Source organism: Leguminivora glycinivorella, chromosome 10 (assembly GCF_023078275.1).
Source record: "Leguminivora glycinivorella isolate SPB_JAAS2020 chromosome 10, LegGlyc_1.1, whole genome shotgun sequence".
Classification (NCBI taxonomy): Eukaryota; Metazoa; Arthropoda; class Insecta; order Lepidoptera; family Tortricidae; genus Leguminivora; species Leguminivora glycinivorella.
The window spans coordinates 21,797,830-21,824,869 of NC_062980.1; the positions used below are offsets into that span (position 1 = coordinate 21,797,830).

At 39.1% G+C, this 27,040-nt stretch overlaps 1 protein-coding gene across 1 annotated transcript; it reads left to right on the forward strand.

Annotated features, from left to right (window-relative positions):
- Positions 1–386: 386 nt before the first annotated feature.
- LOC125230640 lies at positions 387–2,654 on the forward strand. Its single transcript, XM_048135867.1, has 3 exons — positions 387–539; positions 1,277–1,366; positions 2,010–2,654. The coding sequence occupies exons 1-3, from the start codon at positions 482–484 to the stop codon at positions 2,651–2,653; spliced, it is 792 nt and encodes a 263-aa protein (XP_047991824.1). The 5' UTR covers positions 387–481; the 3' UTR covers position 2,654.
- The last annotated feature ends 24,386 nt before the right edge of the window (positions 2,655–27,040 follow it).

A 27,040-nucleotide genomic window follows, 5' to 3' on the forward strand; every position in this document is an offset into this window, starting at 1 on the left:
CATCACTAATAGACATTTAAAATTCTTCTCTTTATTCAAGAGATGGTGATTTACCTCAGGTGACCTGAATAAGGATTTGGAATTAGTTCCTCAACTCTTGTGATACTTAATTAAATGTTATAATAATAATTGAACGATGGGTAGGTACATCGTTATCACTTCATTAAAACAGTGTGTATTTTTGATATCGAGGGTTGCCTGGTGAAGTGAAACCCAATATGACTATGACGATTTGAAACCCGATAAGTTGAGCAAACTGGTTTTTGAAATTCGAACTGTGTGCAATATCCACAACGTTCTTATTTCAACGGAATATAATCTCCATTCATCGGGTTTCACCGCTAAACCGTCGTCATATTGATTCGGGACCGCTTGTCGAGCGGGTTTGTGCTGCTGCGTCGTTGCCAATTTTATTGAAAATAGCTGTTAAAAAGTTGTGTATTATATAAATAACGGTTGTGTATGTATTAAACATTGTGTGATGGGTGACGGAGGTAGAAAATTAGTGCCGATAACCTGCAGTAAAAAGCTAGAAACAGGTAAAATCCATTTTTATAACCTAGAAAATGTTGATTGTCGTACTGATTAATAAGATACCTATCTATTAGTCCTGTTATGACCGGCCCCGTAGCCGAATGGAGCCCGCAGAAATGTAGTCTGACTCTGTCGCGCTATTGCGCAAGAGCGATAGAGATAGATAGCTACGAAAGAGATATTATCGTGAGCGATTGTGCATTTGGCTATGCACACTGCGCTGATATGATATTATGTCATTATACCTACTTTGCTTGGATAATAATAAATCTACATTAGCTATTGTAACCGTTCATATAAAAATTGTGGTTTTGTTTCGATTAAGAGAAAATTTATCGGGTTTTAGCATCTACATTTATTAATCAAACTTTTCACTGATGCTTAGTGCGTTTTCACATTATCCTATCCGATATCGGATGTCGGAAGGATTTCAATAGAAAAAAAATCAAGATGGCGCCTATCCGACATCCGATATCGGATTGGAAAATGTGAAAACACACTTACGGTAAAATATAATAAAATTGTTGTTTGAATTAATGTCTGATTAAATTATTGAATAATAAGTTGTGTTCCTACTACTTAGTATATGAAAATCTTCGTTCAATTCTATGACCGATGTATCACAATGCCCTCATTTGCTAGGTAGGTGGTGCCGAGTTTAAAATCCAATTATTGTGCGTAAATTATTAATATAATTATTGTGCTTTGGTAAGTCTTCTTACTTTAATTTATTTAATTTCAGATTATGACTCCTCCGATCTTGATGAAACTCAAATAGCCGCCGCCCAAATGTGCAATATTGTCATCGATGATAATAGTACGACAAACTCGAGTAAGTGTTTTGAGGATTAATTATATATTTTTTTCACGAGACAATCTAATAACTCGATACTACGGGCTGCATGCACGAAAGAGATGACTTCATTGTCCCGTTATACGCTCATTGACCCTTTACGCTCATTGTCGCGTTCCGCAAGCGAGAGCGGGGCACGAACGAGAGAGAGGCATGATCGGCTCGAGAGATCGGCTCAGTTCGGTTCGTGCTGCATCTATCTCCCTTCCACTCGATCAGCCTAGAACTTGATTTCATTTCATTTCATTTTCCTTCCACTCCTTCTGTTGTACTATAATATAATGTATTATTACTACTCTAATGTTTGACGTTGTCACGTCAAAATACTGTCCGTAAACCGACTTTACAGACAACTATTTTTTTTTAATATACGTATTAGTTAACCCTTTATAGGGCACTGGTCTCAAAAAAGACCATCCTGTAGGTATGACTATCTTTTTGTATTTTTTTCCTGTACAGAACGTCAACCGTTCCATGTCAACGTTCCATGTTTCCATGTCAACGTTCTATACCTCTAAAAAAAGTTTTTACTTATCTTAGACTTTATCCGTCTATACGGAGTTACATATATATGTCTTTGTTACTGATAAACGTATAGAAAAAGCTCCTTCTTATGTTTCAGATTCAGAGGACGAATCATCCAAAATATTAAAACCAACTAACCCTAGTTGCAACGACAGTATAATCCCTGGAAGTTCAGATGATCGTTCTCAAGTAAAAGACACTGTTTGCTTAGACAAAGACAGAGTTCGGAGTCGTGTCAAACCTTTGAAACGACGTAAACCAGCTAAACCATCTGAATGGAAAGTTAATATCGCCAAAAAGCGAAAGATGGAAGGGCTGCCTTATGTGGCCCAAGGCATTAAGCGTCCTGCTAAACTACCAAGACCTATTGAATGTGATAAATGCCAATTCAAATGTACTGAACAGTTTTCCGAAGAAGAACGCAGCAGATTGTGCCGTCATTTCTACAGTATGGATTTCCGGGCAAGGAAGAACTTTATTCTTTCTTGTATAACAATTGAGCCTGTTAAAACACGAAAATTACAGAAGACCTCTAATAAAAAGGAACGTTCATATAGTAAAAAATGTTTCTTTCAGAAAGACAATGACAAAATTCAAGTTTGTCAAAAATTTTTCATGGCTACATTGTGCATTAGTGTAGATGTCATAACGGATGCTGTTAACAAAAAGGATTCATTGGGATTGTATGCCGGGGATGATCAACGTGGCAGGAAAAGCCCACCAAATAAAATTAAATTTTGAATTTTTTGAAAACAAAAAAAAAACACCGACGTAGTGGACCGGTTTTCATGAAACATGTGGCTAAGAACCTTCTCCGACTAACTCAGCTTTCTAACAAAACAAACTAAATCTAAATCGGTTCATCCGTTCGAGAGCTACGATGCCACATACAGACACACACACACACACAGACAGACAGACACGTCAAACTTATAATATAACACTCCGCCGTTTTTGCGTCGGGGGTTGTGCTTTCTAGAGACACTGGGATAGTATACATATGGCATCCAGAGGCCAAGTGTATTATTTATTATAAAATAAAACTATGTAAACGGATTAAATCGCGTATAATGAATTTAAAATACATCCCGACGTTTCGAACTCTTTACAGCGTTCGTGGTCACCCGTTGACCACGAACGCTGTAAAGAGTTCGAAACGTCGGGATGTATTTTAAATTCATTATACGCGATTTAATCCGTTTACATAGTTTTATTTCATGAGTAACTATCGCGGTAACCGAAGACAATATTATTTATTATAGTTAAGTTTTTTAGATGTAAATGTAACTAACATAGGTTTAAGAGAATGTACACTAACACTATGTTTTTTCCGAAATAAAATTATTGTACTGTATTGTATTAAATATATGAACAGATTGTATGAAGATTGAAGATTTTTGTAAAGAGACTAAGGGCCATTTGCATCAACCACATTTGACAGACACATCATCGTCACGCAGCAGAGGTCTATGGAACTTCCCATATAATAAACTTTAACGAATGCTTTAACGGTGACAGACGGTTTGGTGCAACCGGCCCTAATAAGAAGCCGGTTTCAGAGTCAAAGTACCGTGATATTTTTAATAAAGAATATAATTACAGCTTCATTTTCTCATTCACCATAAGAAATAATAACGTGTATCACTGATCAATGATATTTACTCATTAATGAGACAGTATTGTCACTCATATTCCATAACATAAATTACATCTTCCTAATTCATTTATATTGCTCCACGCATGAATAGACTCGACCACAAGCAAAACTGAACCTTTTTTTCTCTAAGCCAAGACTTGTATTGCGAGGATTTTTCGACAGGGGCGTTTTCCCTATACCAGACAATGGTATCGGATCCATAGATTGTAGAAACCCCTAGATGACGGGTATATGACGTCATCTTGGCACCATTTTCCATTACGACCGGACTGATAGCCAGTTGCTCACCACAAAAATTATATAATTTTCATAAAGCTGAAGAGAAAAAGCGGTATCACGCAATTGATTGAAAACCGAATATATTAGCTATATAGAGTCATAACCGTTTCCTGGCCGTCGCGTCGATTATGCATCCAAATGTATCACTTGTCAACGTGGATAAGACACCTGTCACTCTCACACTGACATACTTGCTAGAACGTGACGGATGCTTTATCAACGTAGATGTGATAAAATTGGAAGCCTAACAGACCGACTGGTTGTGTTCCGACTTGTCACATAAATCGTCACTCTTTTATTAGATTAGTCCATCTCATCCCATCAATATATGGTATGATTTATTCGAGTACCTAAGATACAGAATGACATAAAGTTATTTCGATCCTGTGGATCCTGCTTAAGACGATACAGGGGGGGGGGGGGGGGGGGGTCAATTATCTATTCAAACGCTCTCGACTATTTCCTTCCTGGTTTTTGAAGATAGATTAATGGTTTTTTCAACACAGATTATTATTTTTTCCAAAAACGGCCTTATTGATTGTGGCGCAAAAAAGGTGTCGTATTCAAAATTGGTGACAATTAGCCAAAAAAACTAAACGGTCCAACACAGATTATTTCATTGTTATTCAAATTCTCGAATTTTGTTACGATTGATTAAGTTTTGAAGGAGGAAAATGTCGAGGCGGAACCTAGATTTTAAAGATTTCGCAATATCTTTTATAAAACTGAGTTGTTCTGAATGGACAATTTTTTTTTCGATAAATCTAGTCAATAACACTAATACCTATATTAAATTAAATGGGCGGCTCCTTTTTATTTTATTAGCATTTTTGTTCCTGTAGCGTCTTAACACACCATCGGTCTATATTTTTTCCTGTCTACGATGGGATCAGATCTCATCTTCAAATGGAGGATTACTTATACCTTCCTTGATTCACGTGAAATATTATTTTATATACAACCGTTGAGTACTTACGCATGAAACCCTTAAAGGGATCCTATGGGAAATTGGCTACGAACGAAAATGATAAGAAATACATTTTAGGGATCCACTGATATTTTTTACATTTATTATGTTTCGTTAGACATAATTTAGCCTAATGTTTATTTGGCGATAGGATTCGAGTTTAAGCATAGTTACGTAGCACTTAATCGAAAAATATAGTATGGTATGCTGGCTAATATTGGGTTGGTAAGAAAGTAATGAGCGATCGATTGAATTCCACATAAAATTTTTGAGAGAGTTCTAGAATCTTCTATGGTCGAAAGTATATAAAGGGCGAGTCGCACAGTTTCTCGTCAGTCATTCACTAGCTGTCTCCGAGCTAATATAAGGAAGAAAATGGACGAATTAAAAGTGCATGTAAGCCATTGCTTACTATATGAATTTCAGTCTGGCCATTCAGCCGCCGAAGCAGTGCGTAATATATGTCAGCGTGTTGCTCCTGAAGTTGTGTCTGAGGCCACGGCGAAACGATGGTTCCAGCGGTTTCGTAGTGGCGACTTTTCATTATCAGATCAACCTAAGTCTGGTCGACCGGTGAAGATTGATGTAGCCAAATTAAAAACCTTAATTGAAGGAGATCCGAGGCTAACGAGTCGTACTCTTGCTACCGAGTTAGGCTGCTCTCATGTCACCATAGAAACACATTTACACGAGTTGGGAAAAAACTACAAATACAGTGTTTGGATACCGCACGAACTTGATAGAGATCAACTAAACCGCCGTGCCGATATCTGCATACAACTTCTGTATTTTCGCCGCACATTCAACTGGTTGGACCATCTTATCACTGGAGATGAAAAATGGGTCTTATATATAAATCACACACGCAAACGTCAGTGGCTAGCTCCAAACGAAAAAGGAATAGAGGCACCAAAAACAGAGCCTCACCCGAAAAAAGTTATGCTGTCCGTTTGGTGGGATATTCATGGTATTATTCACTGGGAACTCCTACCAAGTGGAATGACTGTTACCGCATCAGTATACTGTAATCAGCTTGAAAATTTAAACCAAAAAATCTGTCAGAATCGTCCACAGCATGCTAAAGTTTTTTTCTTACACGACAATGCTCGCCCACACATTGCAAAAGTGACTCGGCTAAAGCTATTGGAGCTAGGTTTAGGTATGCGTACTGTCTATCTGAAAGGGTAAATTGTGGTGTCCAGAACGATAACAATCTAATGTTAAGCCCGACTTCTAACAGTTTACTAACGGCAGGTACCAGAGATATAGGGCGATACGAGCTTAGGGCCGATTTGGAGCCTTTCCCTTTATATAATGGGGTGACTTTTACTTTTTTAAGGCTTACAGGTATGGTGGCCTGCCGAATACAGCTATTATATAATTTAGCAAGTACAAAGGACAACGCCGGGCCCACGTACTGAAGAACGCTGGCTGATATGTTATAAATATCGGAGCTGTTTTTTGGAGTGATGTGTGTGCGAAGTATAAATTCCACTTCGCTGGGCGAAAAGGGCTTAAATCTTAACGAGCGGTCACATTCGGCAATATTGCTCGCTATAGTGAACATCGAGCTGTTGGTATTGGGCGCGGGCGCTCCGCACTTAATTGCCGCCGTTATGAATCCGTTATGAAGTTCAGATCGCTAAGCAATGCCTTGAATGAAAAAAAGTTCGATGATCAAGCCCATCTACGACAGTAGGTACATAGCTGAGTTTTTTGAATCTAAACCTAAGAACTTCTTCGCCGATACTATTCATTCTTTACCAGAACGATGGAGACAAGTAGTAGATAACGAAGGCCGTTATATTTTTGATAAATGATTGAAATAATAAATTAAATAAAAATTACAATATTGGTTATGATTCGCTCATTACTTTCTTACCAACCTAATACATTCGATATTTAAGTTAAATTGAAAATTGACTACAAAGTATGAAAAAAAAATTAAAAAAATAATCTGTTTATTTCTAAGAAACATACATGAATTTATGAACTTAACTGCTAATCTTAAATTAAAAAGATTATTTGAGTTAAGGAGTCTTAGTATATACATGTTTTGCTATTTATTTTATTTATACATTATTAAGTTTTTGAATTGATACATACATACATACAATCACGCCTGTATCCCATAAAGGGGAAGGCAGAACACATGAAACTACTAAAGCTTCAGTGCCACTCTTGGCAAATAAGGGGTTGAAAGAAAACGAAACTGTGACATTTTGATTGATGAATTGTCATATTCTCTATTTCATTTCATTAGACAATCACTAAGTACATACTTTCGTGTTGAGCAATTTAAACAAGTAGGTAGGTAATCAAATCATTATGATAACAACTACGACTAGTAGGTAATAAAATAATTACCCAGCGGAGACCAATTTAAGCTAACTTTTCCAAATCGACATAACAAGGGTATAAAAACAATTATTTTTAAGATCAGAAATATCCCTAAAATCTTAGATATTCCACTCCGATTAATAATTAAGCAAAAATCACAACACAGAACCCGTATCAAGATCTAACGATGCACGCTTCACTGATTGTTACCTCTCGTACGCAATTTGACGTACGAATCAACATAAGTGCCTAGCCATAGTGACAATCGTTAACGTTAGCGATCGAAAGTCAGTCTGTCTCTGCCGCGCCACTACAGAAGAGCAATTGGGACAAACAACTCTGTCGGTAAATAAGAACTAAGAAAACTACAGGTATCCTTTCCTCTAGCAACCTAAAGAAAAAGATGCATGTAGTTTTCTTTGTTATTATTTACTGACAGACTTGTTTGACAGAGCATTATATGATGCCCGAAGGGCAAACAATCTAGAAATAGGATCCCCGCGCAGCGTCGCGTCGCGTCTGGTTTCGTACAAAAAAGCAAAGTCGGACCATCTTCGGACGTCCAGGCGAGGGGAACGAATGCACCCGTATGTGGTTAGTGTTTCATTTATCCGCACAAAACGATTTGCCTCATCCTTTGTAATGCGGACTGCAAAGGAATGGAATGCGCTCCCAGCATCGGTGTTCCCAGAAAAATACGACCTCGGTCTCTTTAAACGTAGAGTGAATAGGCTATTACTGAATCGGTGAGCTCCATCTTAGACTCTGTCTTCACTTCCCATCAGGTGTGACTAGGGTCAATCGCCGAAAAAATAAAAAAAGTCTTACAATCAGTAAGTCTATTGGGAAGAAAAATTCCAATGGTTCAACTGGTAAAACTACGCGGTAAGACTACAGGAAATAGGTCGGTACGCTTACAAAGCATGGTGGGCGATTGTGATGTGACGTTGGCTAGGTAGCCGTTATTATTTTATTACATATATTTCCTTGTTGCTTCCGATTGAATACGCTTTATACCTCCGAAATTGGTTATTGAAGATTACGGAATTATTATTTACTTGCGTATCAGTGGATTCAGTGGAACATGTAATTAGAGATTAAGTATTTTGGTCTCCGCCCGTTTCTTCACCGATGAGGTCGTTTTATTATAAATTTTCAGCCAACTGCACATTTTAAGTTTTTATAATGACTCTGGACGATGCCAAAGAACTGTAATTATCAGTACCACTACCAATCCTAGGTGGCAAACAGTGTCTCGTCTGCCAAAAAATTAATATTAGAACAGTTTACAACTTATATTACAAGCAGAAGGAATTCAAAACAGAATACGGATACATTACACCATGTCTTAATAAAGAAATATGCAATTAATTCCCAATCTGGCCCTTCATTTTTATGGAAAGAATCAACTGGTCCCATGTCTAAACCAACTAAAATTAAGAGTCAGAAACTCCGGCCTGAACCCAGCCAGGTCTAATATGAGTCATCCTTTAATCATTTAAGGCCCATCTCAATCAGACCTGCATGTAAAGTTGATAAAATTATAAAAAGACACATTATTCACTCTCCATATAGTCCAGCAACCAAATAAAATGATTACGCAAACTAGACTCCGCATAAAGCGTAAACATCTCGATCCAAATTACAACTCATTGTAATGTAACGCGGGCGGAGATTCTCGATGAATAAAATCACCGTTACTCTTGTTCGGCAATTCCCTTTGCATGCAACACACCGACAACGCTCACTAGATAGCATACTGGGATATGGTGTAACAATTAATGAGAAATCCGAAAGATTTTAACCACGCGTTTCTGTGGAAAAAAAATTTTTTTTTTCGAATGTATTTTTACTTAAAAGGTTAATACAACTAGGGAACAAATCAAATTATTTTATTGAATATTTTTTGATTTGTTCTTTTTTCAAGTAGTCACACTACTATATATAAATTATAAATTTAAATAGATATCATACACGAAAGAAAAAACGACAAGGCCCACTGGTGGCCGAGCCGGGAGCTTAAAAGGTTAATGTTATTAGTAAAACTGGCACTCTAAATGATTTCCTTTCATGCAATATACTTATTGCAAGGTGTTACTTGACACTTTTTGACATATCAAAAATAAAACTTTTTAAGAAATAATTATAAGTAGTATATTTTTTGATGGTAATAAATAACTCTGAAACTATGCGAAATTGATCGAATGAGATCGGGAACACACTATTTAATAAGTCAGTTTCCTCATGTTACCCCGTGTATGTATAATATATACCTATAGACTAGAGTGTCACTAGTCATCACGAATTAGCGTTTTTATAAACAAAGTGACAGTTTTAGTCAGTAAAAATTTCACAACGCGGCATCTATCGGAGGGCATCAATGACGCGATCTTACACTGACGATAACTCTAAAAGAGAACCCAAATTGCTATGAGAATCAATAAAGTACATTCTTGTTGAGAGCGTTTCTAGTCTGTCATTGTAACTGCTTGCATAGGCAATCGATTTCAGTGCTGTAACATCCCTTCGGCCGTGTACGCAACCAGTTACTTTGTACGAAACCAGTTGCAAACAAAAAGAGTTTTTTTTAATACTACGTCGGTGGCAAACAAGCATACGGTCCGCCTGATGGAAAGCGGTCACCGTAACCTATGTGGTGTCCATTATTTGTGAGAAACTCTGGGATGCTTATAAGAAAACAGAACCTGAACAGAACCTGGGTACCTAGCCGAATGGCATAAAACGCTCACGAAACGAAACGCTCGTAGATATCTATCTCTATCGCTCGTGCGTGTTGGCGCGACAGAGTCAGACTACCTTTCGCGGCGTTTCGTTTTCATTTCGCGTCGCAGAAATGCCATTCGGCTATGGCACCTGAACAGAACCTGGGACTACAGTAGGTGCTTATCCTACTGTAGGTCAAATGCTGCAACTTTGGTCTAAAATGATAGTTCTAATCAAAACAGGTGTCTAAAATAGGAGATAGGACAGTGACCGCCAATATAAATAGATTATTATAAACGGCTTTTCGGCAATAAATCACTATTTTTTAACCCCCGACGCAAAAACAACGGGGTGTTATAAGTTTGTGTCTGTCTGTTTGTCTGTCTGTCTGTGTGTTTGTCTGTCTGTGGCATCGTAGCTCCCGAACGGATGAACCGATTTGGATTTAGTTTCTTTTGTCTGAAAGCTGAGTTAGTCGGGAGTATTCTTAGCCATGTTTCATGAAAATCGGTCTACTATGTCGCGGTCAGGGTTTTTTTCAAAATTTTAATTTTGTGGTTATAGAGCCAGGAAATGTTAGGCAGGGTAAGCAAGGTCCCAAGAAAAACGATTGGTCGTCAAGCGATGAGAAAGGCGATTGACTAGGGCTTTATGGAAGGGGGCATATAATGCTGATTGAAGGGACTCGTTGAGCCTTTAATAGTGACATATACTTGTAAGAATGTAGGTATTGGCTACGCGAAAAGTGGGTACAGATATTTATGGCCAGTACCAGTATGGGCAATGTTTTAGCTCACATGTGAGTGTGCACGGGAAAACGTCCCACTTTGTCGATTGTTAATAAAGCCGCTTGAGAGTTTATTCATATAAAGATACAACTAAATCTCGCATTAATGGTAACCGACAAAGTACTAGGACGGTTTACTAAACACACTCACATAATTATGATCATTTTAGCTAGATTTTATCTCTTGATAGCAATTTAGATTCAGAACACTGCATTTTTTTTTGTATTGCGAAAGACATTACTACTTCTTCTTGACGACCGGTCTGGCGCAGTCGGTAGTGACCCTGCCTACTGTGCCGCGGTCCCGGGTACGAATCCCGGTAAGGGCATTTATTTGTGTGATGAGCACAGATATTTGTTCCTGAGTCATGGATGTTTTCTATGTATATAAGTATTTATATATTATATATATTATATCGTTGTCTGAGTACCCACAACACAAGCCTTCTTGAGCTTACCGTGGGCCTCAGTCAATCTGTGTAAGAATGTCCTATAATATATTTATTTATTTATTTATTTATTTATATTTATTCTTCTTTACATCCTGTTACCCTCTGCTGTGGTGTAGGGCTCGAATCATTTATTTATCCCTTTACTCCGGTCTTGGGCAGTTTGGGTACTGAAACTTGAGCACTTTTATGCTCTGTCTACCTCCTATGGACATTCTGACGTGAGAATAATTACGTACAATTATTTTTATTTTCAATAAGTCAATTTTGAATTTGTAAACATGGATAAGAACATTCCCGCTAACTTCTTCCAAAAAAAAATCTAAATCGGTTCATCCATTCGGGAGCTACAATGCCACATACAGACACACACAGACAGATAAACAGGCAAACAGACAAGTCAAACTAACAACCCGTCGTTTCTGCGTCGGGGGTTAACTACTTAGTAACAACTACTATTCTCAAACTAGCAGAAGAGAAAGTTTCCATGTTACAAAACTTGCTCAAAAATAAAACGGCTATTATGATAACAGTGAATGTGCACTTTCCTATCTTGCACTAGCTCGTAAAATACGAAAAGTTGAGTTATGACTCGAAATATCGCGGGCGATGCACGTCTGAGGGTTAGTCGACTTGATAAAACTGACGTTTCGTGTTGATTCTCCGTTCTACCGGACTAATAGCCAATAATTGACGCTAGGTGGCGATTAAAACGCAGTCTTGCTATTTAACGCCCTCATGTCACTACAGAAGAGCGATAGAGAGAGCTAATTAGCTAGATATTATTTATTTATTTAATTAGTTTGTCATAGGATTACAGCATAAAACACCAATACATCGAGTAAACTCTAACACGGAAAAAAATATACAATAAAAAAAAATACAACGAAACATACAATTATTTTACAATATCATATACCGACCGTGGAAGGCCTATCATTCATCGTTTCACAATACCTCAGACTCTCAAGATACTCTGTATTCCATCTCCATGCAAACAATTCGCAATCAGGTGCTGACGTCAGTAGCGCATTGAGAAGTGTCAAAGCTCGAGGATTATGATAAGCTATATTCACATTATTGACGTTGGCTAAGTGGTTTGATGTGGATAAAATCGCAACACAGTCGCAAATTGTCAAATAGGTACAATCACTTGTCTTTAGATACTAAAAATCCACAGTGGGACAACTCAACCAATTATTAAACCGCATAAGAAGGGATCAATAAAAGTTGATTTTTGCTATGTAAAAAAAAAACGATTAGTTTTGGTTGTATCAAATCTCAAGATTTTTTTTTATTATAAACTGGCCAGTGATTGACCTTCGTCGCACCTGATGGAAAGTGACGACAAGGCAGAGCTGTAGCTCACTGGTTCAGTAATAGCCTCTCAAGATGCGATTGATTGATGTGATTGATTTTCAAATGATGCTACTTTGACAGTTAATCCGAGTCGAATAACGATCCTGAAGTCGGTTGTTATCTTGTCGAAATTGACGTTTAAGAATTTTGAAATGAATGGGTTAGTACTTCTAAGTCTTATCTTTATGGTGGTAGATGTCGAGATCGCCACTTGAACTTGGTAGGGTAACTTATATTACTGACTTTTTTGGCGATGACCCAAGGTGAGGCTTGGTAGGGTAAAGACTTCTAGAAAGTTCTTTACCAACATTATACTTGCGCGCACTTAGTACCCACAGATGTCATATATACCATAGATCAAGCAAACGTATCTACTTAGCGTGTCAAATGAATTCGGTAAAATCCACTGAGTTGTCCGTCTTTACTCGCAGCTTGCAGCTTTCAGGCGTCAATGTTTGTAAGTTGAAGTTAACAAAAACATAAATAACCACAAAATTAAAATTTTTAAAAAACCCCCGACCACGACATAGTGGACCGATTTTTATGAAACATGGCTAAGAACACTCCCGACTAACTCAGCTTTCAAACAAAAGGTTCATCCGTTCGGGAGCTACGATGCCACAGACAGACACACACATAGACAGAGAGACAGACAAAGAGACAGATAGACAAACATACTGACAGACACGTCAAACTTATAACACCCCGTCGTTTTCGCGTCGGGGGTTAAAAATGCCTCGTTACGTGACATTTAAGTGCAACAACACAAAAATTATGAACACCCAAGGGCGTGAGACATATCGTCACTACTTTAAAAAAAACTTGTATCTTCGTCTGTCAATGAAAAGAAAATTGTAGTAAGTATGTATGGAATGTATATAGACTTACTGCGTTTTAACTTTGAGGAGCAGCGTGAGATACGAGATTTTTTAAAAGTAGTGACGATATTTAAAATCACAGGCAAGTAACAACTTCAGTACAAAATTTGACACGCTCGGTCCCTATACGAACGAAGGAAATAGATGAACTTGTTTCTTCTAATCTAAATCAAGTTCTGTGCTATTTATCACCTACCCAAAGTCCTATCGTAGTAAGTACACGGTTACAGGTCAAATTACTAAATATCTCGAGAACTAGATACTTAATGCTATCGATTTGTAATATTTTCTTATGCATATTTACATGAGCTGTAAACAGAAATGATTTAGGTGCCGAAAGAACTACTTACTACACGGATTCCGTTTTCATGGAGTAACTATGAAAGGTTGAGATCCAGTGTACCTAGCCAAAGTTACAATCCCTTACGCTTCGCAAGCGTTTCGTAGTTAGCTCTCCCTATCGATAAAGATAAAGATAAAAGACATTTATTTATGACGCTCACAAACACGTACGTACATGTACACAAGAAAAGAACAAACAAAAACAGAAAACAGAACATTAAGTGCGCATCACAAAATGGACCCAACTCAGCATGGTGCTAGCTGGAAGCCAGCGCTGGTCTTCCGTAGGGCCCATTCGCTCTTATGTAGTGGCGGGACTGAGTCAGACTGCATTTCGTTTCGACCGCCACGTAGCGTAAACGGGCCATTTTTTTTTTTCAAAGTTGTCCACCCCGCTTTTTTTGTAACATGGGTATTTTTTACGCGATTCATACTCAGAATCGTTAGGTCTAACGATCCTGATAGGAGAAAAAAAATGTCCCAAGATTTCCGTACATTTTTCAAAGTGATTTCAAACCTTCCATTCCATTACCGCCATACAAAATGTAAGTATGAAAAAATAGTAACGGAATGGGAAAAAAACCTTGGGATACTTTTTTTCTGCTATTAGGATGGAAAGAGCTTGCGATTCTGAGTGGAATTCACATAAAATTTTCCAAATCCAAAAAAGTGGGGAGGACAACGACAACTTTGAAAAAAAAAATGGCCCAATCGATTGTCACTTCGACTACGCCATCAGCTCTTTTATAAGATCAGAGAACGCGTCAGCAATATCACTCAAATTGACTTTCCACATGGTACGGAGCTCGTGAGTGAAAAGTCAAAAGGATTCATAAAATTCCATATCGCAAATCGCCTCGAATGCACCCTCAGCCCGGGACTGGAATGCACATAATTCGCGCCTCCGATATTGCCTGGCCCTTGCCCCGGACATAAAGGTAAGGACGAGGGTGTACAGGGTACTTTAAAGTATAAGTTGTTCTGCTTAAAAATAAATGAAAAGAAAAAGCTGTGGACGAGATGTGCTCAATGCTAAGTATTTAGCTGTGCTAAATACCGTGTGTGGTATAATGGTCACTAGAGGAGGCCCTGTGTGATAAAGTAAAGCAACCTGACTAGTTTTTATTGTCTATATTACTATAATAGTAGCGCTAAATGTTCCATCGTATTTTGACGGAAATGCACGAAATATGCTTTTTCACCCAGTCTCAGTATGTGTACCTACATTCTGGATAAGCATTGAACGTTTACGAGAAAACACGACAGAATACTATTATGACTGGCGATGGCGTCTTAGATTGCCTGGTTTTTATTAAGCTTTCCTAGTTTCAAAATTTCATACTTTTGTAAGTGTGAATCAACTTAAATTATGTGTTCATGTTCGTTTGCAACAAGAGCCATGAAACAATTATGATGGCTCTTTTCACACTATGTAGTTCTAGTTTTTGCCCAAAATGTGCAAGTTGTGGAATGTTTGTGAAGTGTTTCCCTTGCACTATGGTATGTTGTTCTTCAAGAAGCAGGTATTTATAGGGTTCTCAAAGGCCGGCAACGCATATTACATAATTGGCACCACTGATATCCAGGGACGGCGGTGACGATGACTGCTTCCCATCAGGCGGCCCGTCGATTGCTTTGCTGCCTATATCATAAAAAAAGATTTTCTTCCTTAATCCCATTGTGCCGCAAGCCTAACAACAGAACAAGGCCCTCATTCCCGGCGCCCGACGATTGTCCGGAACGACCCGACATATCTTTTTCTGAATCGCCGCGCCGTCCGGCTGAATTAAGTTGGTGTTAATGGTCACTGGAATTTCTGCTTCCGTTATTCCGGATAGAAAATTATGAGGTGTGTCTCTGTACAATTGGTGTTGTTTGTTTAATTTAATATTAGTTGGAAGTTTTGAGAACTTTCTGCCTTGAGGTTGTGAGTTTAAATCAAGAAAAAGTAAAATTTATCAAGCATTCAATAATTGTGTCATACTTGAAAACTTTCGTCATCTGCCAGCGTGACCGAAGGGACGAGTGGTTCAGGCATTGTCGCGAAAACGGAGGACGCTGGTTCTAATCCAGCTTTGGACACTTGGAGGCCTCCCGATATTTCGACGCAGTTACATGCATCATGATCACGGAAAAACTGAAGAAGGCAGATGGATGTCAAAGTTGCGTTCGCTTTCAACGTTATGAAAAAGGTAATCACGGTCTATATCCTGGTCAGTATAGGTCAGTTCACGTGCACTAATCACCTTGAGTCTTCGAAGTCGTATCGAAATAAAATCAAAAGTGTAACAAGTTTGAATTTAAATCGTGTCCCTTTTATCGAGGTGCACGTATATTGTGACCGTGTAATAGTCCACTTACTGTAAACTTTTATGACGCCTCGTAGCGGTACCCGATTCAATTATTCATACGGGTGCCAAGACACTCTCTTATCAAGTATCTTTTTTCTTAAACTGCGTTGTTCGTGTAATAGAAAATATGATGTAATATTTAGGCTATGCATTTACTTAAGAGAAATCGTCTAAGACGCGTAGGGGTCATCAATCTGGACAAACCTTCATCGGTTTTACCAGACTCTTTACTGTTCATTGGATTGTTATGTTTAGTTCGGGCGACTAACCTGTTGGTTAGTGAAGGGTCTAGTAAAACCGATGAAGGTTTTCCCAAATTGATGACTCCTATAATTCCTACCATTGCCGCGTTTGCTCCGTAGTTACTTGGTGCGTATGAAACAAACACAGCAATGGTATGTAGATTGCTTGGAATTGCTTGCAATAAGATTGCTTGGAATTTTATTGCCCATGTAAGAGCACCATTAGATGATTTAAACACTCTCATGACGTGTGTGGTTTCTAGTGTCGATGGTTTTTTTGGCCATTATTTGGGCAGTAATAAAAAACCAGGACTAGAGAATTACCACGATAAATCGATATTAAGTTTCTTTAATAAAATAACACAGGTAATTTTAATTTAATAAAATAATTTTGTCCACTCTTATCTTAAAGTGTCCCGAAGTACGGACATTTGGGGAAATAGTCGCTAGATTGTTTGTACGTTGGGGTCAAAGGAAGGAATATGAGTTTAGGAACCTCTTCATATTTCTAACAGTATAGGATTCGTAAAATTCTGTCTGTGAGATTGAATTTGCACATTGCGCTGGCTCAAACGAGTTGGGATTGGGAGCGAGATGCATCTTGAGTTATGTTCAAATCATTTAGCACCACCTGCTTAACTCAAGGGTAATTGGCTGTCAACTGTCAAATGGTGGGTTAACTTCGGGTTTACCCTCCATTTTCGCTGGTGCAAGTGACCCTCAATGAAACGTCACACATATTATTTTATCTGTACACTAGTTTATATCTGTAACGGACAGTGCGTACTGCGGCAGCCGGCCTATTATGCTTCCAATTTTATCACTTATCTACATGGATAAAGCATCCGTCACGTTCTGGCAAGTATGTCAGTGTGAGAGTGACAGATGAGACATCCACGTTGATAAGTGATATAATTGGAAGCATAATCACCCGGCTGCTCAATATAAATTGCGTAGGTATTGTAAAACTTCAATAACGCACGATAAAGGCTCTGTTTCTTGAGGAACTTGCTACTAAATGGAGTATGGTGCATTTGAAAAACTCGAAAAAAATTGTGCCTACACCAATTTTCGGGATGTTCCCTTTGTTCCCATAAGCCGTGGCAAATGGCCGGATAATGCAAGGAAGGTAATGACGAGTGTAGTTGACGTTCAAACTACATCTAGAGATACACCTTTAAACATGAGGATACCAAAAGATTATGGTTCTACAAAATAAGACATGCTATTGCAAGTGCATGATTAAAATTTCCGAAAATACGCCCCAAGCCAAGCGGCTGAAATCGACATTGACTTGATTCCCATTAAAAACCAGTGCTTTGACTTTCATAATTACTTGTGGTCCATTCCGGCTCCGTGGAGTGGACAATAAATTTTAATTCGAGGTCTTTCAAACCCGGTCGCGCGGAGGCGTTGTACAGATTATGCATTTCAGAACAGATTGGGCAGAGATTTTGCCGAAATGATAGGATATCCTTCTTCTTAAATCCTGTTACCCTCTGCTGGGGTAGGGTCGAATTATACATCTCTCCATTCACTCCGGTCTTGGGCAGTTTGGGTAACCTCCTCCTCATCCCTAACCATCCTGAGCTCTTGCTATAAACTGATGCCAAGAATTGAGACCCTAAAAAACGTATTCAATCAAACAACCATTTTCTATAGTAAAGCACCAAAAATAGTACTAGCACCGTGCGGGAAATGCTCAAAGCTCGTGTAGCTCTTAATAGCTCTTAATAGCCCGGCCACGACATTGGTCTAAGCGCGATAGCGGTGAGCCGGCAGCTATACGTGCGAATGAAAAGTCCCATCGCTGTGTCTCGCTCCAATGTATGGCCGCCGCTCACCGCTGTCGCGCTTAGACCAATGTCGTGGTCGGGCCGTAATGCTCCTTGGCGAACGATACGCAACTGTCTGTGTCACACCATAGCGCTTGTTACTACACCTCCTGGCAGGGTCGCCATAAAGTGTGCGGCATTGGAGGTTTTACTGGAAGTCAAGACTAGTTACACACGCTCACGGACGGGCTTTGTAAAATGAACAAATTTATTCAAAATCTTGTTTAAGGAAAGTATACTCTCCACAGTCAGTTTTCATTCTTTGCCACGTCGACCACTCTGGCCAGCGTCCAAAACTCGCTAATGGAATCTCGTCCGTCTGTGACCGTGCTCTTCACCACCGGCTCTAGAGCACTTGGATGTAAAAATTATGCAATTCACTGAATCCTTTTACTAAGAAGCCCCGTTTGCATATGATGTGGAAGACTGCCAATATGTCATATGTGGTAGAAAAGGCGGACGTTCACCTATTGAGTCGTGTAGTTTCGTTTTGTAATAAGCACCCGTTTTGGCAACATATAAGAAGAAACTAATTTTAACGGTACCTAATAGTGGCCATCAAATATATCGGAGCGGTCAAGACGATTATAAATATATATTCATATCTGTGTTGTAATATACATACATATATCGCGAGCTTATTCCTAAAAGGGGTTGGGACAGATGACATGTTGCTTACTCATGGCCTACATCACAATTGACCGGGTTCACTAACTTTATCTATAGCAAAGAGGATCAAGTATTATACTGTCAAAGTAAAATGTGTAATCACAGTGCATAGACTGCCATCTCTCGACACGAGCTTAAAACTTTTAAACGTCAGTTTTGACAATTTGGCCCATATTCTTAGCTTGATATGTATTAAAATTTCAAATATTAGTATTGCGCCAATACTAATATTTGAAATTTTAACACACGACGCTGTCTAGCCGAGCGTCCCCAAAAGGTGTCACGCCATCTAGGCCACCGTACCTATTTCTATATGGTTCTGTTCTGAGGTACGTTTTTATCTTAGACTGTAGCTGTCTATACGGAGTTACATAAGTCTTTGGTTTTTAGTCAACTTCTACGACACCTAGACAGGAAATGTGGTGAAATTCTTAACCCGTCACCACATTTGGATGAACCTCTCACTGAAATAATAAAATACGGATAATTACTGAACGTTTGTTATAGTTTAATACTTGATTGTTATATAAACACTTTAAGAGGATACGGTAGCGAAAATGCTAAAATGGAAAAGAGCCCCCCTTTCAACCATTGAAGTATAATGTACTACGTACATAGAACAGACGGCGCAAACAAAATCTGGGTAGCAAGCGCGGCAGTGCGGGGCGGGGGGAGGGCGGCTAAATAGTCATACGATGTCAACTCCGCAGAGGCGTCACTTTTGTTTATATTCTGCCTATTTAATTAAATACGTACGGGAACGTGCAAGTTAAATTTAAAATTAATTCGTATTAAAATTTTCTGTTTATTTTTTGTTTATAGTTATACAAAAAAATAGACAATTTTAAATAACGATTCAAAAAACCCTCTCATTCTGAGACTTATATCCCCTGAGGTATGTACAGTTGTACCATCAGATATATCGAGGCGACCAGGGTGCTCAAACATCTGAGCTGGCCTCTATTGTCATGGCGTTAGAGGGCATGTTCAGATATTTTTGAGCACTGTGGCCGCGGTCCTGGGTTCGAATCCTGGTAAGGACATTTATTTATGTGATGAACACAGATATTTGTTCCTGAGTCATGGATGTTTTCTATGCAATAAGTATTAAGTAGTAAATCATAATTATGTATCGTCTAAGTACCCAAAACACAAGCCTTCTTGATCGAGCTTACCGTGGGACTCAGTCAATCTGTGTACGGACGTCCTATACTATTATTTATTAATGGCGACTGTAGGTATGTACATAAATTAACTGGTTCAAGGGATCATGGAAACCTTTCGTAAAAAAACAGCCATATAGTTACGTACAAATATTATTTTTATTTAATTACCCTTAAATAATATAAGTTTTGTTAACTTTTGCCGCTTTGAAAAATAATTTATTTTCTGATCAGTTTTAGCTTCGTGTTTCATCCGTTTTTCCCTGTCTTTAAGGCCCAGACGTGCAAAACCTATAATAAAAAAAGTAAATGTAAATGTAAAGTAATATAAGTAAAAGTACTTAGATAATAAACAATAAATCATACTCGTATTTTACCTTTTTTCATCCATTAACTTAAGTAAGTTCTTTATATGACTACGCGCCATGCTGCGGAATTTCATTAGAACTGACCAAAAATATATGACAATAGTCATATATTTTTGGTCAGGCTTTATATTATATTCCGCACATCGCCTTTTACTATCCAAGTATCCACACAATGCACACAACGTCACATCTCTCAATTTTTAGTCTTTGACAAGAGACGCAAAATGGCGTCCACTAAACAATTTGCTCAAATTAAAATTTAAAATGATTATACAGTTACTTACCTATGGAAAGTTACTCCTTTGCACTTCGACGTATTGCTTGAATTGTTAGTGCAATATCGCATCACACACGAGGGCATATTTAAATTATTTAACCAGTTTTTTCCTGTTTCGTTTTAAAACATATTACGACCGCCGCGCTTCAGTACTCGTAAGCGACTGAGTGACGTGCGGCCGGCCGGCCGCAGTTGAACGGAACACGGTAGCAATGGGCGATGTCTTCTCTATACGTAGTAGTAATAGCTCAATGCTTTCAACTTGGGAATTTTAGTTAAATATACAAGTGTTATTAACTAGATTTATCGAAAAAAAAATTGTCCATTAAGAACTACTCAGTCAAAAGATATTTCAAAAAAATCTTTAAAATCGAGGTTCCGCTCTCGACTCTTTCCTCCTTCAAACAAAACTTAATCAATCGGAACGAAATTTGATAATCTGAAAAACAATGAAATAATCTATGTCGGACCGTTTAGTTTTTTTGGTTAATTGTAACCAATCTTGAGTGTACCTTTTTTTGCGCCACAATGAAAAAGGCCGTTTTTGGAAATTTTTGATTGGCTCTAGAGTCTTTAAAAAGAAGAATATCAAAAAAATCAAAACGGTCCGACACAGATAAAAACAATAACAATCTGTGTTGAAAAAATCATTTATCTTCAAAAACCAGGCAGGAAATAGTCGAGAGCGTTTGTATGGAGAATTGACCCCTACCGTATCGTCTTAAGGTGATGAACTGATGATATAAGAATGAGCTACAAACGTAGCATTAAAAACTCATCACGTAGCTCTTACACTTAACTAGCGATAAAAAGCAAAGCCTGAACGGTACTTACAGCATCTAGCAGCGCCTGAGAAAGTTTGAAGTTTGTTGGATTATGATTTGACATTCAATTGTCTTTTGCATCTCACTCGCACCATAGATTAAATATAAGAAGATCATACCATCCCATACATTAAAATGCGACCGCCTAAGAACGCGCATACACTACACCACACATAGATGGCGCTTATTGCGTATGCACTAGATTTTACGAAAGTGACTGCCATCTGATCTTCCAACCCGAATGGTAAACTAGACCTTATCGGAATTAGTCCTCACGATGTTTTCCTTCACCGAAAAGCGACTGGAAAATATCAAAGGACATTTCGCACATAAATTCCGATAAACTCATTCGTGTGAGCCGGGGTTCGAACCTAAATTAATATCGAATCACAATACTGTATAAAGTTTCTCAAAGCCGCTCAATGATGGCGCTCGCTAAATTTTCAATCTTGCAGCGGCTAATGACAGCCCGGCTCATTACACGTGGCTTTCTCGCTCTCGATAGATTGTTGCAGTTTATTTTTTATTTGGTTGATATTTTCCACCAGGGTGAAGCTTGATCAGGAAAATAAACGAAACTTGGCTGAGGCTACTGGAAGTATTGAAACTACTTTTTTTAACGGGGTTTGAAGACTTCATGCCTAAAAACTTCTAGTATCATTTTTGAGATGAAGGATCTAATTCTACGGTCCCGACCAGGGGTTGTATTTTCTTCCTCAATTACTATTTTAAATTATAGAAAGCTTGAGCGTTAAGTACCTAAATAATATTAAAAAAATATGTTTATTTAGTTTTAATGACATAAATTAGAGTCTAATTGCTCTTTAACACCTCTGGTGTTTCTGGTGTCTATGGGCTGCAGTGATCGCTTATCATCAGGCAACCTGTCTGCTCGTTTTCCTCCTATCCCATAAAAAAAAATGTTATATTACCATTGTTTATTGGATTCGTATAAGAAATACATACTCGTTTTATCGTTGAACAGCCACAACATTATAGTGATTGGCCATTGCGATTCCGTCTTTTAATACTATAATTTCATTTAATTTGCAAATAAATAAAATAGCACTCAGTATTTGCCGTTGAATACTTATTAAAAGGAATACGTTCTCTATTAAGTGTGTGGGAAACGGTAATAGACTCAGTTCAGTGAAGAAATGGAGCAAATAAAGAGAATATTCAATCAAAGAGGAAATTTTATTTACAGAAAACAAGCACCAAGAAGCCTATTCTGTATTAATCATTTTGGAAAAATACTCACATGAAACATAATTATGTAGAATACGAATATTTTTCAAAATCAAAACTATAAACAATTTAACTTTATAACGGAGTGTTTTAAAACGACTTACAAAATGTCGCTTATAGTATTTTATGCAACAGGCGTTTAAAATAGGTCAAAAAAGACGAGTGGCGTGGGTAACAATTTGAGGCGGAGCCGAAAATTGTTAATAAAGACGCCACGAGTATTTATTGACTCAGTTAAACAACGTTTCATACAATATTTTTTTCTACGACCATGCACAGTTTTTAAAAGTTTTCTTAAATAATTTTCGTGAAATTCACAACGTTTCCTCTACATATTTTGACGCCAAGGTTTGCGCTGTCAGCGCAGCTGCATGCCCAAAGCCGCCCCGCGCACGCGCGCAGTATCATTATAACAATGCGTTGCCATGGTTACAAAGCCAAACAATGCGTTTTAAACTTTTTCGTTACTGTACTCTCGTACAGGCTTTGGGAAATAGACTTTTATGTAGGGTTTTAAAGCTATGCACGACTAATAACAGTTCGGGAGTAGAAAAAAGGGTTTCTCGGTTTCTCCTTTCCACCGTCGACGTCATTTTGATAAGATTTTCAGTTGTCATATCACGGCCCCAATAGACTTTTAAGGTCGTTTTCACATTATCTGAGCCGATATCGGATGTCGGAGGGATTTCAAAGGCAAAAATCAAAGTTGGCGCCTTTAATGTATAGGACATCGGTCCGATATCCGATATCTGATCGGATAATGTGAAAACGCACTTAGGCCTAAAAAATTAATAAAAGCCACTTCAAATGTAACCGTTTAGTGTGGAGAATATAGTTTATTTTGATATCACCTGCCCTCTAACCTCTTTTATGGGTCCGATCTCATTCTTTCTCAGGTGGGTGCGCAGCAGGGGGATCCTCTTGGTCCTCTCGCTTTCAGCCTTGCGATCCACAGAGCCATCACAGAGCTTAAGTCTCCCCTTAATATCTGGTACCTCGACGATGGTACCATTGGGGGTAAGCCAGAGGAGGTTAGGCAGGACTTGCTCAGTTTGATCCCACGTCTGAGGGATCTCGGGTTGGAGGTGAATGCGTCCAAGTGTGAGTTCTTTGGTTGTGGGCCACAGTCTTCCAGTCTTTTTTCTTCTTTCTCTTCCTTGCTTCCTGGTGTCCGAGAACTTGACCTTGATTCTTTGTCCCTGTTGGGTGCACCCATATTTCCATCTGGGGTCCCTCAGGCGCTTAAAACTCGTAGGGATCTCCTTCTGCTCGCCGGCGAGCGCTTGAGGTGCTTGAATCCACACGTGGCTCTGGTACTTTTGCAGAAGTGCTTCGACGCTCCGAAAATCACATATTTACTGCGTACGAGTACAGCTCCAGTTTGGACATTTCCCGACGAGATCCGCAACTTTGACGCCGCCATCAAGTCCACGGTAGAGTCAATAGTCAATATCACCCTAGACGAGAGCCAGTGGACTCAAGCCGCTTTGCCGGTTCGCCACGGGGGTATTGGGGTTCGGTGTCTGCAGAATATAAGTCTGCCGGCGTTCCTGGCGTCAGCCCATGGGGTGGGGGGCCTCGTTGCTAGCATTTTATCACTGGATGGTAGCGAGGCAACCGTGCCGTATGCGGCTGACGCGTTAAGGGAATGGCTGGCCCTAAATCCTGGTGCCACCGTGCCGGAAAATCCCAAAGTGCAACGGGCGTGGGATGATGTGGGCTGCAGAGCTGTGCTTGGCGGTCTTGTCGATGGTTCTGTGGGTGTTGACCGGGCTAGGCTTTTGGCTGTATCAGAGCCAGAGTCAGGGGCATGGTTACACGCGCTACCTTCGCCTCAATTAGGTACCTTGCTCGACGGTGACTCTTTGCGGGTGTCCGTTGCTCTCCGCTTGGGCTGCGATGTATGTCAACCACATTTATGCATTTGCGGTTCCATGGTGGAGGCTAGCGGACATCATGCTTTGAGTTGCCGTCGCTGTACGGGCAGGCATCCGCGTCACCATGCTCTCAACGACATCGTCCAGAGGGCACTAAAGTCGGCTGGTGTGCCGTCCATCCTTGAGCCGCCGGGTCTTAGCCGCACGGATGGCAAGCGCCCCGATGGCCTGACTTTGATCCCGTGGGAGAGGGGGCGGTGTTTGGTGTGGGACGCTACGTGTGTCAACACCTTCGCCGCTTCTCACATTGGGCGCACAACCCGCAGCGCTGGGGCTGCGGCGGAATTCCAGGCGGCGTCAAAGCGGCAGAAATATGCGCCCTTGGGCCCGGGGTACTTTTTTGTTCCTTTTGCGGTGGAGACGGCGGGATGCTGGGGCGCGGACGCGAAGCATTTTGTGCGTGACGTGGGCCGTCGACTTAGGTTAAAGGGAGAAGACCCGCGCTCCGAATCGTTTCTGGTGCAAAGGCTGGCCATAGCGTTCCATTCCAACGGGGTAATGCCGCAAGCATTATGGGCACTTTTGCACCGGAGGCGGTGCGGAGCGGTATTGATTGACTAATTACTGTTTGTAATTATTTTTAGTTAAGGCTTTTTTTTGACATGTTTATTTATTCATTCTTATAAATTATTTTGATTGAAAATTAAACAAATTAAAACAAATGCAATTTTGTTCCAATTTCATATTTTAATTTAATCGAATTCAGTAAGGTGTACAGGTCCCTAGGGGTCTCACACCGCATTCCAATTCCAATATTTATTTCATTTTGTTTTATTTCAAACAGAATCGGCCTCGGTACGAAATAAAACTGCTAAGAGTTCTTACCTTTGCGTTTGGACTTGGACGTAAACGTACGGGGAACGTACTAACGTAATATTACGAGTGTACGGTGCATCTACGTTTTATTTGTGTGTAAAAACCCCTGACATAGTGGACCGATTTTCATGAAACATGGCTGTCACTCCCGACTAATTTAAAAAACTAAGTCTAAATAACAGACAGACACAAACACGCAGACAGAAAGACGCGTCAAACTTATAACACACCGTCGTTTCTGCGGTGGGGGGTAAAATAAATTAACATTTGTTAAGTACATTTTAAACTTTCTCTTTGCTTATAGTCTCATAGGCGTAGGTAGTACGTATATCTATTTTTTTATGGGATAGGAGGCAAACGAGCAGACAGGTCGCCTGATGGTAAGCGATCACCGCCACCCATGGACACCCGAAACACCAGAGGTGTTGGAGGTGCGTTGCCGGCTCTTTTCTTGAAGATTTGAAGGTCGTATCGGTCCGGAAATACCGCAGGCGACAATTCATTCTCCAGTTTAGCTGTGCGTATATTTTTCCACGTTCAAAAACGTTCAGAAAATTACGCATTAACATTATATCGCGAAACCGCGACGATAAAGAAACTCCAAGCATCAGCTTATCGTCAGACAGAAACTGCACTCCAGGCGATTTGTCAAACTTTCGCTACCTACCAAAACAGAAGCCATAACCAACCAGTATAACATGACCTTCCAACCTTGTCCTCACTTCCCCGCATCGATCTACAGATACAAAGACCAGAAGGGAGGAGGTAGGTCAGGATATACTGGCCGCTACATGCGACAGATTGAGAGCATCCCATCTCATGTATAATTCACTAGCGACTTTGAATCGCGAACGAAACTTGGACCATAATGCATTTTGTTTTTGTCCCACATGAAAGATTGCAGTGAATATATGAATATATTGGAGCATATTCGGTGTTTATGGCTATTGCGAAATGGTTTTAAGTACTTTGGCTAAATATAAATTCAAAAATGTATTTAGCAAGTAGGCCGCAGTGTGCACAAACTTGTAAATTTATAAAAGACAAATTGAAAAGTGCCCCTGGTGTGTCTTTTATGACTTGTCACAAAAACCTAAAAAAGCTTATCATTATTCATTATTAAACAGAAATCTAGTTTTATAACCCCTAATTCAGAACTTAAAAGATGGCAAAAGACAATAGTGTTTTTCTTTTACTAGCAGAGGCGTTGATATGGATACTAATAAATTCATCATGTAGCTGGAAAGTGGCAAATTTTTTCAGCGTCGCGAAAGTTGACGCACGGAGAGCACAAAACAATTCAAAACCTTTAATGTCATAAACAACACATGCCAAAAATACAAAAATAATAATACAATAAATAAGGAATTCAAATAGTCTTAAATAACATAGTCAAAAAAATGATAAATACTACCATAAAAAAACAGAAATTAAAACAAAATGTCAAAAGAAAAAACACACATTCATCATTTTAAATTAGACTTGCTATAGAATTCACGGACCGTAAAAAATGCCTTGTCAACTAAGAAGTCCTCCAGCTTTTTAACAAACAACTCATAAGAAGCCGCTTCTTTAATGTCACGGCTCAAACTATTATTGTATATATTTTGATACCC

Bases quoted from the DNA above. Each gene is read 5' to 3' on its own strand.
- LOC125230640 (XM_048135867.1), top strand. From the start codon at position 482: ATGGGTGACGGAGGTAGAAAATTAGTGCCGATAACCTGCAGTAAAAAG. The intron at 540-1,276 runs GTAAAATCCATT...ATTTAATTTCAG, and splicing joins CAGTAAAAAGCTAGAAACAG to ATTATGACTCCTCCGATCTT. The intron at 1,367-2,009 runs GTAAGTGTTTTG...CTTATGTTTCAG, and splicing joins TAATAGTACGACAAACTCGA to ATTCAGAGGACGAATCATCC.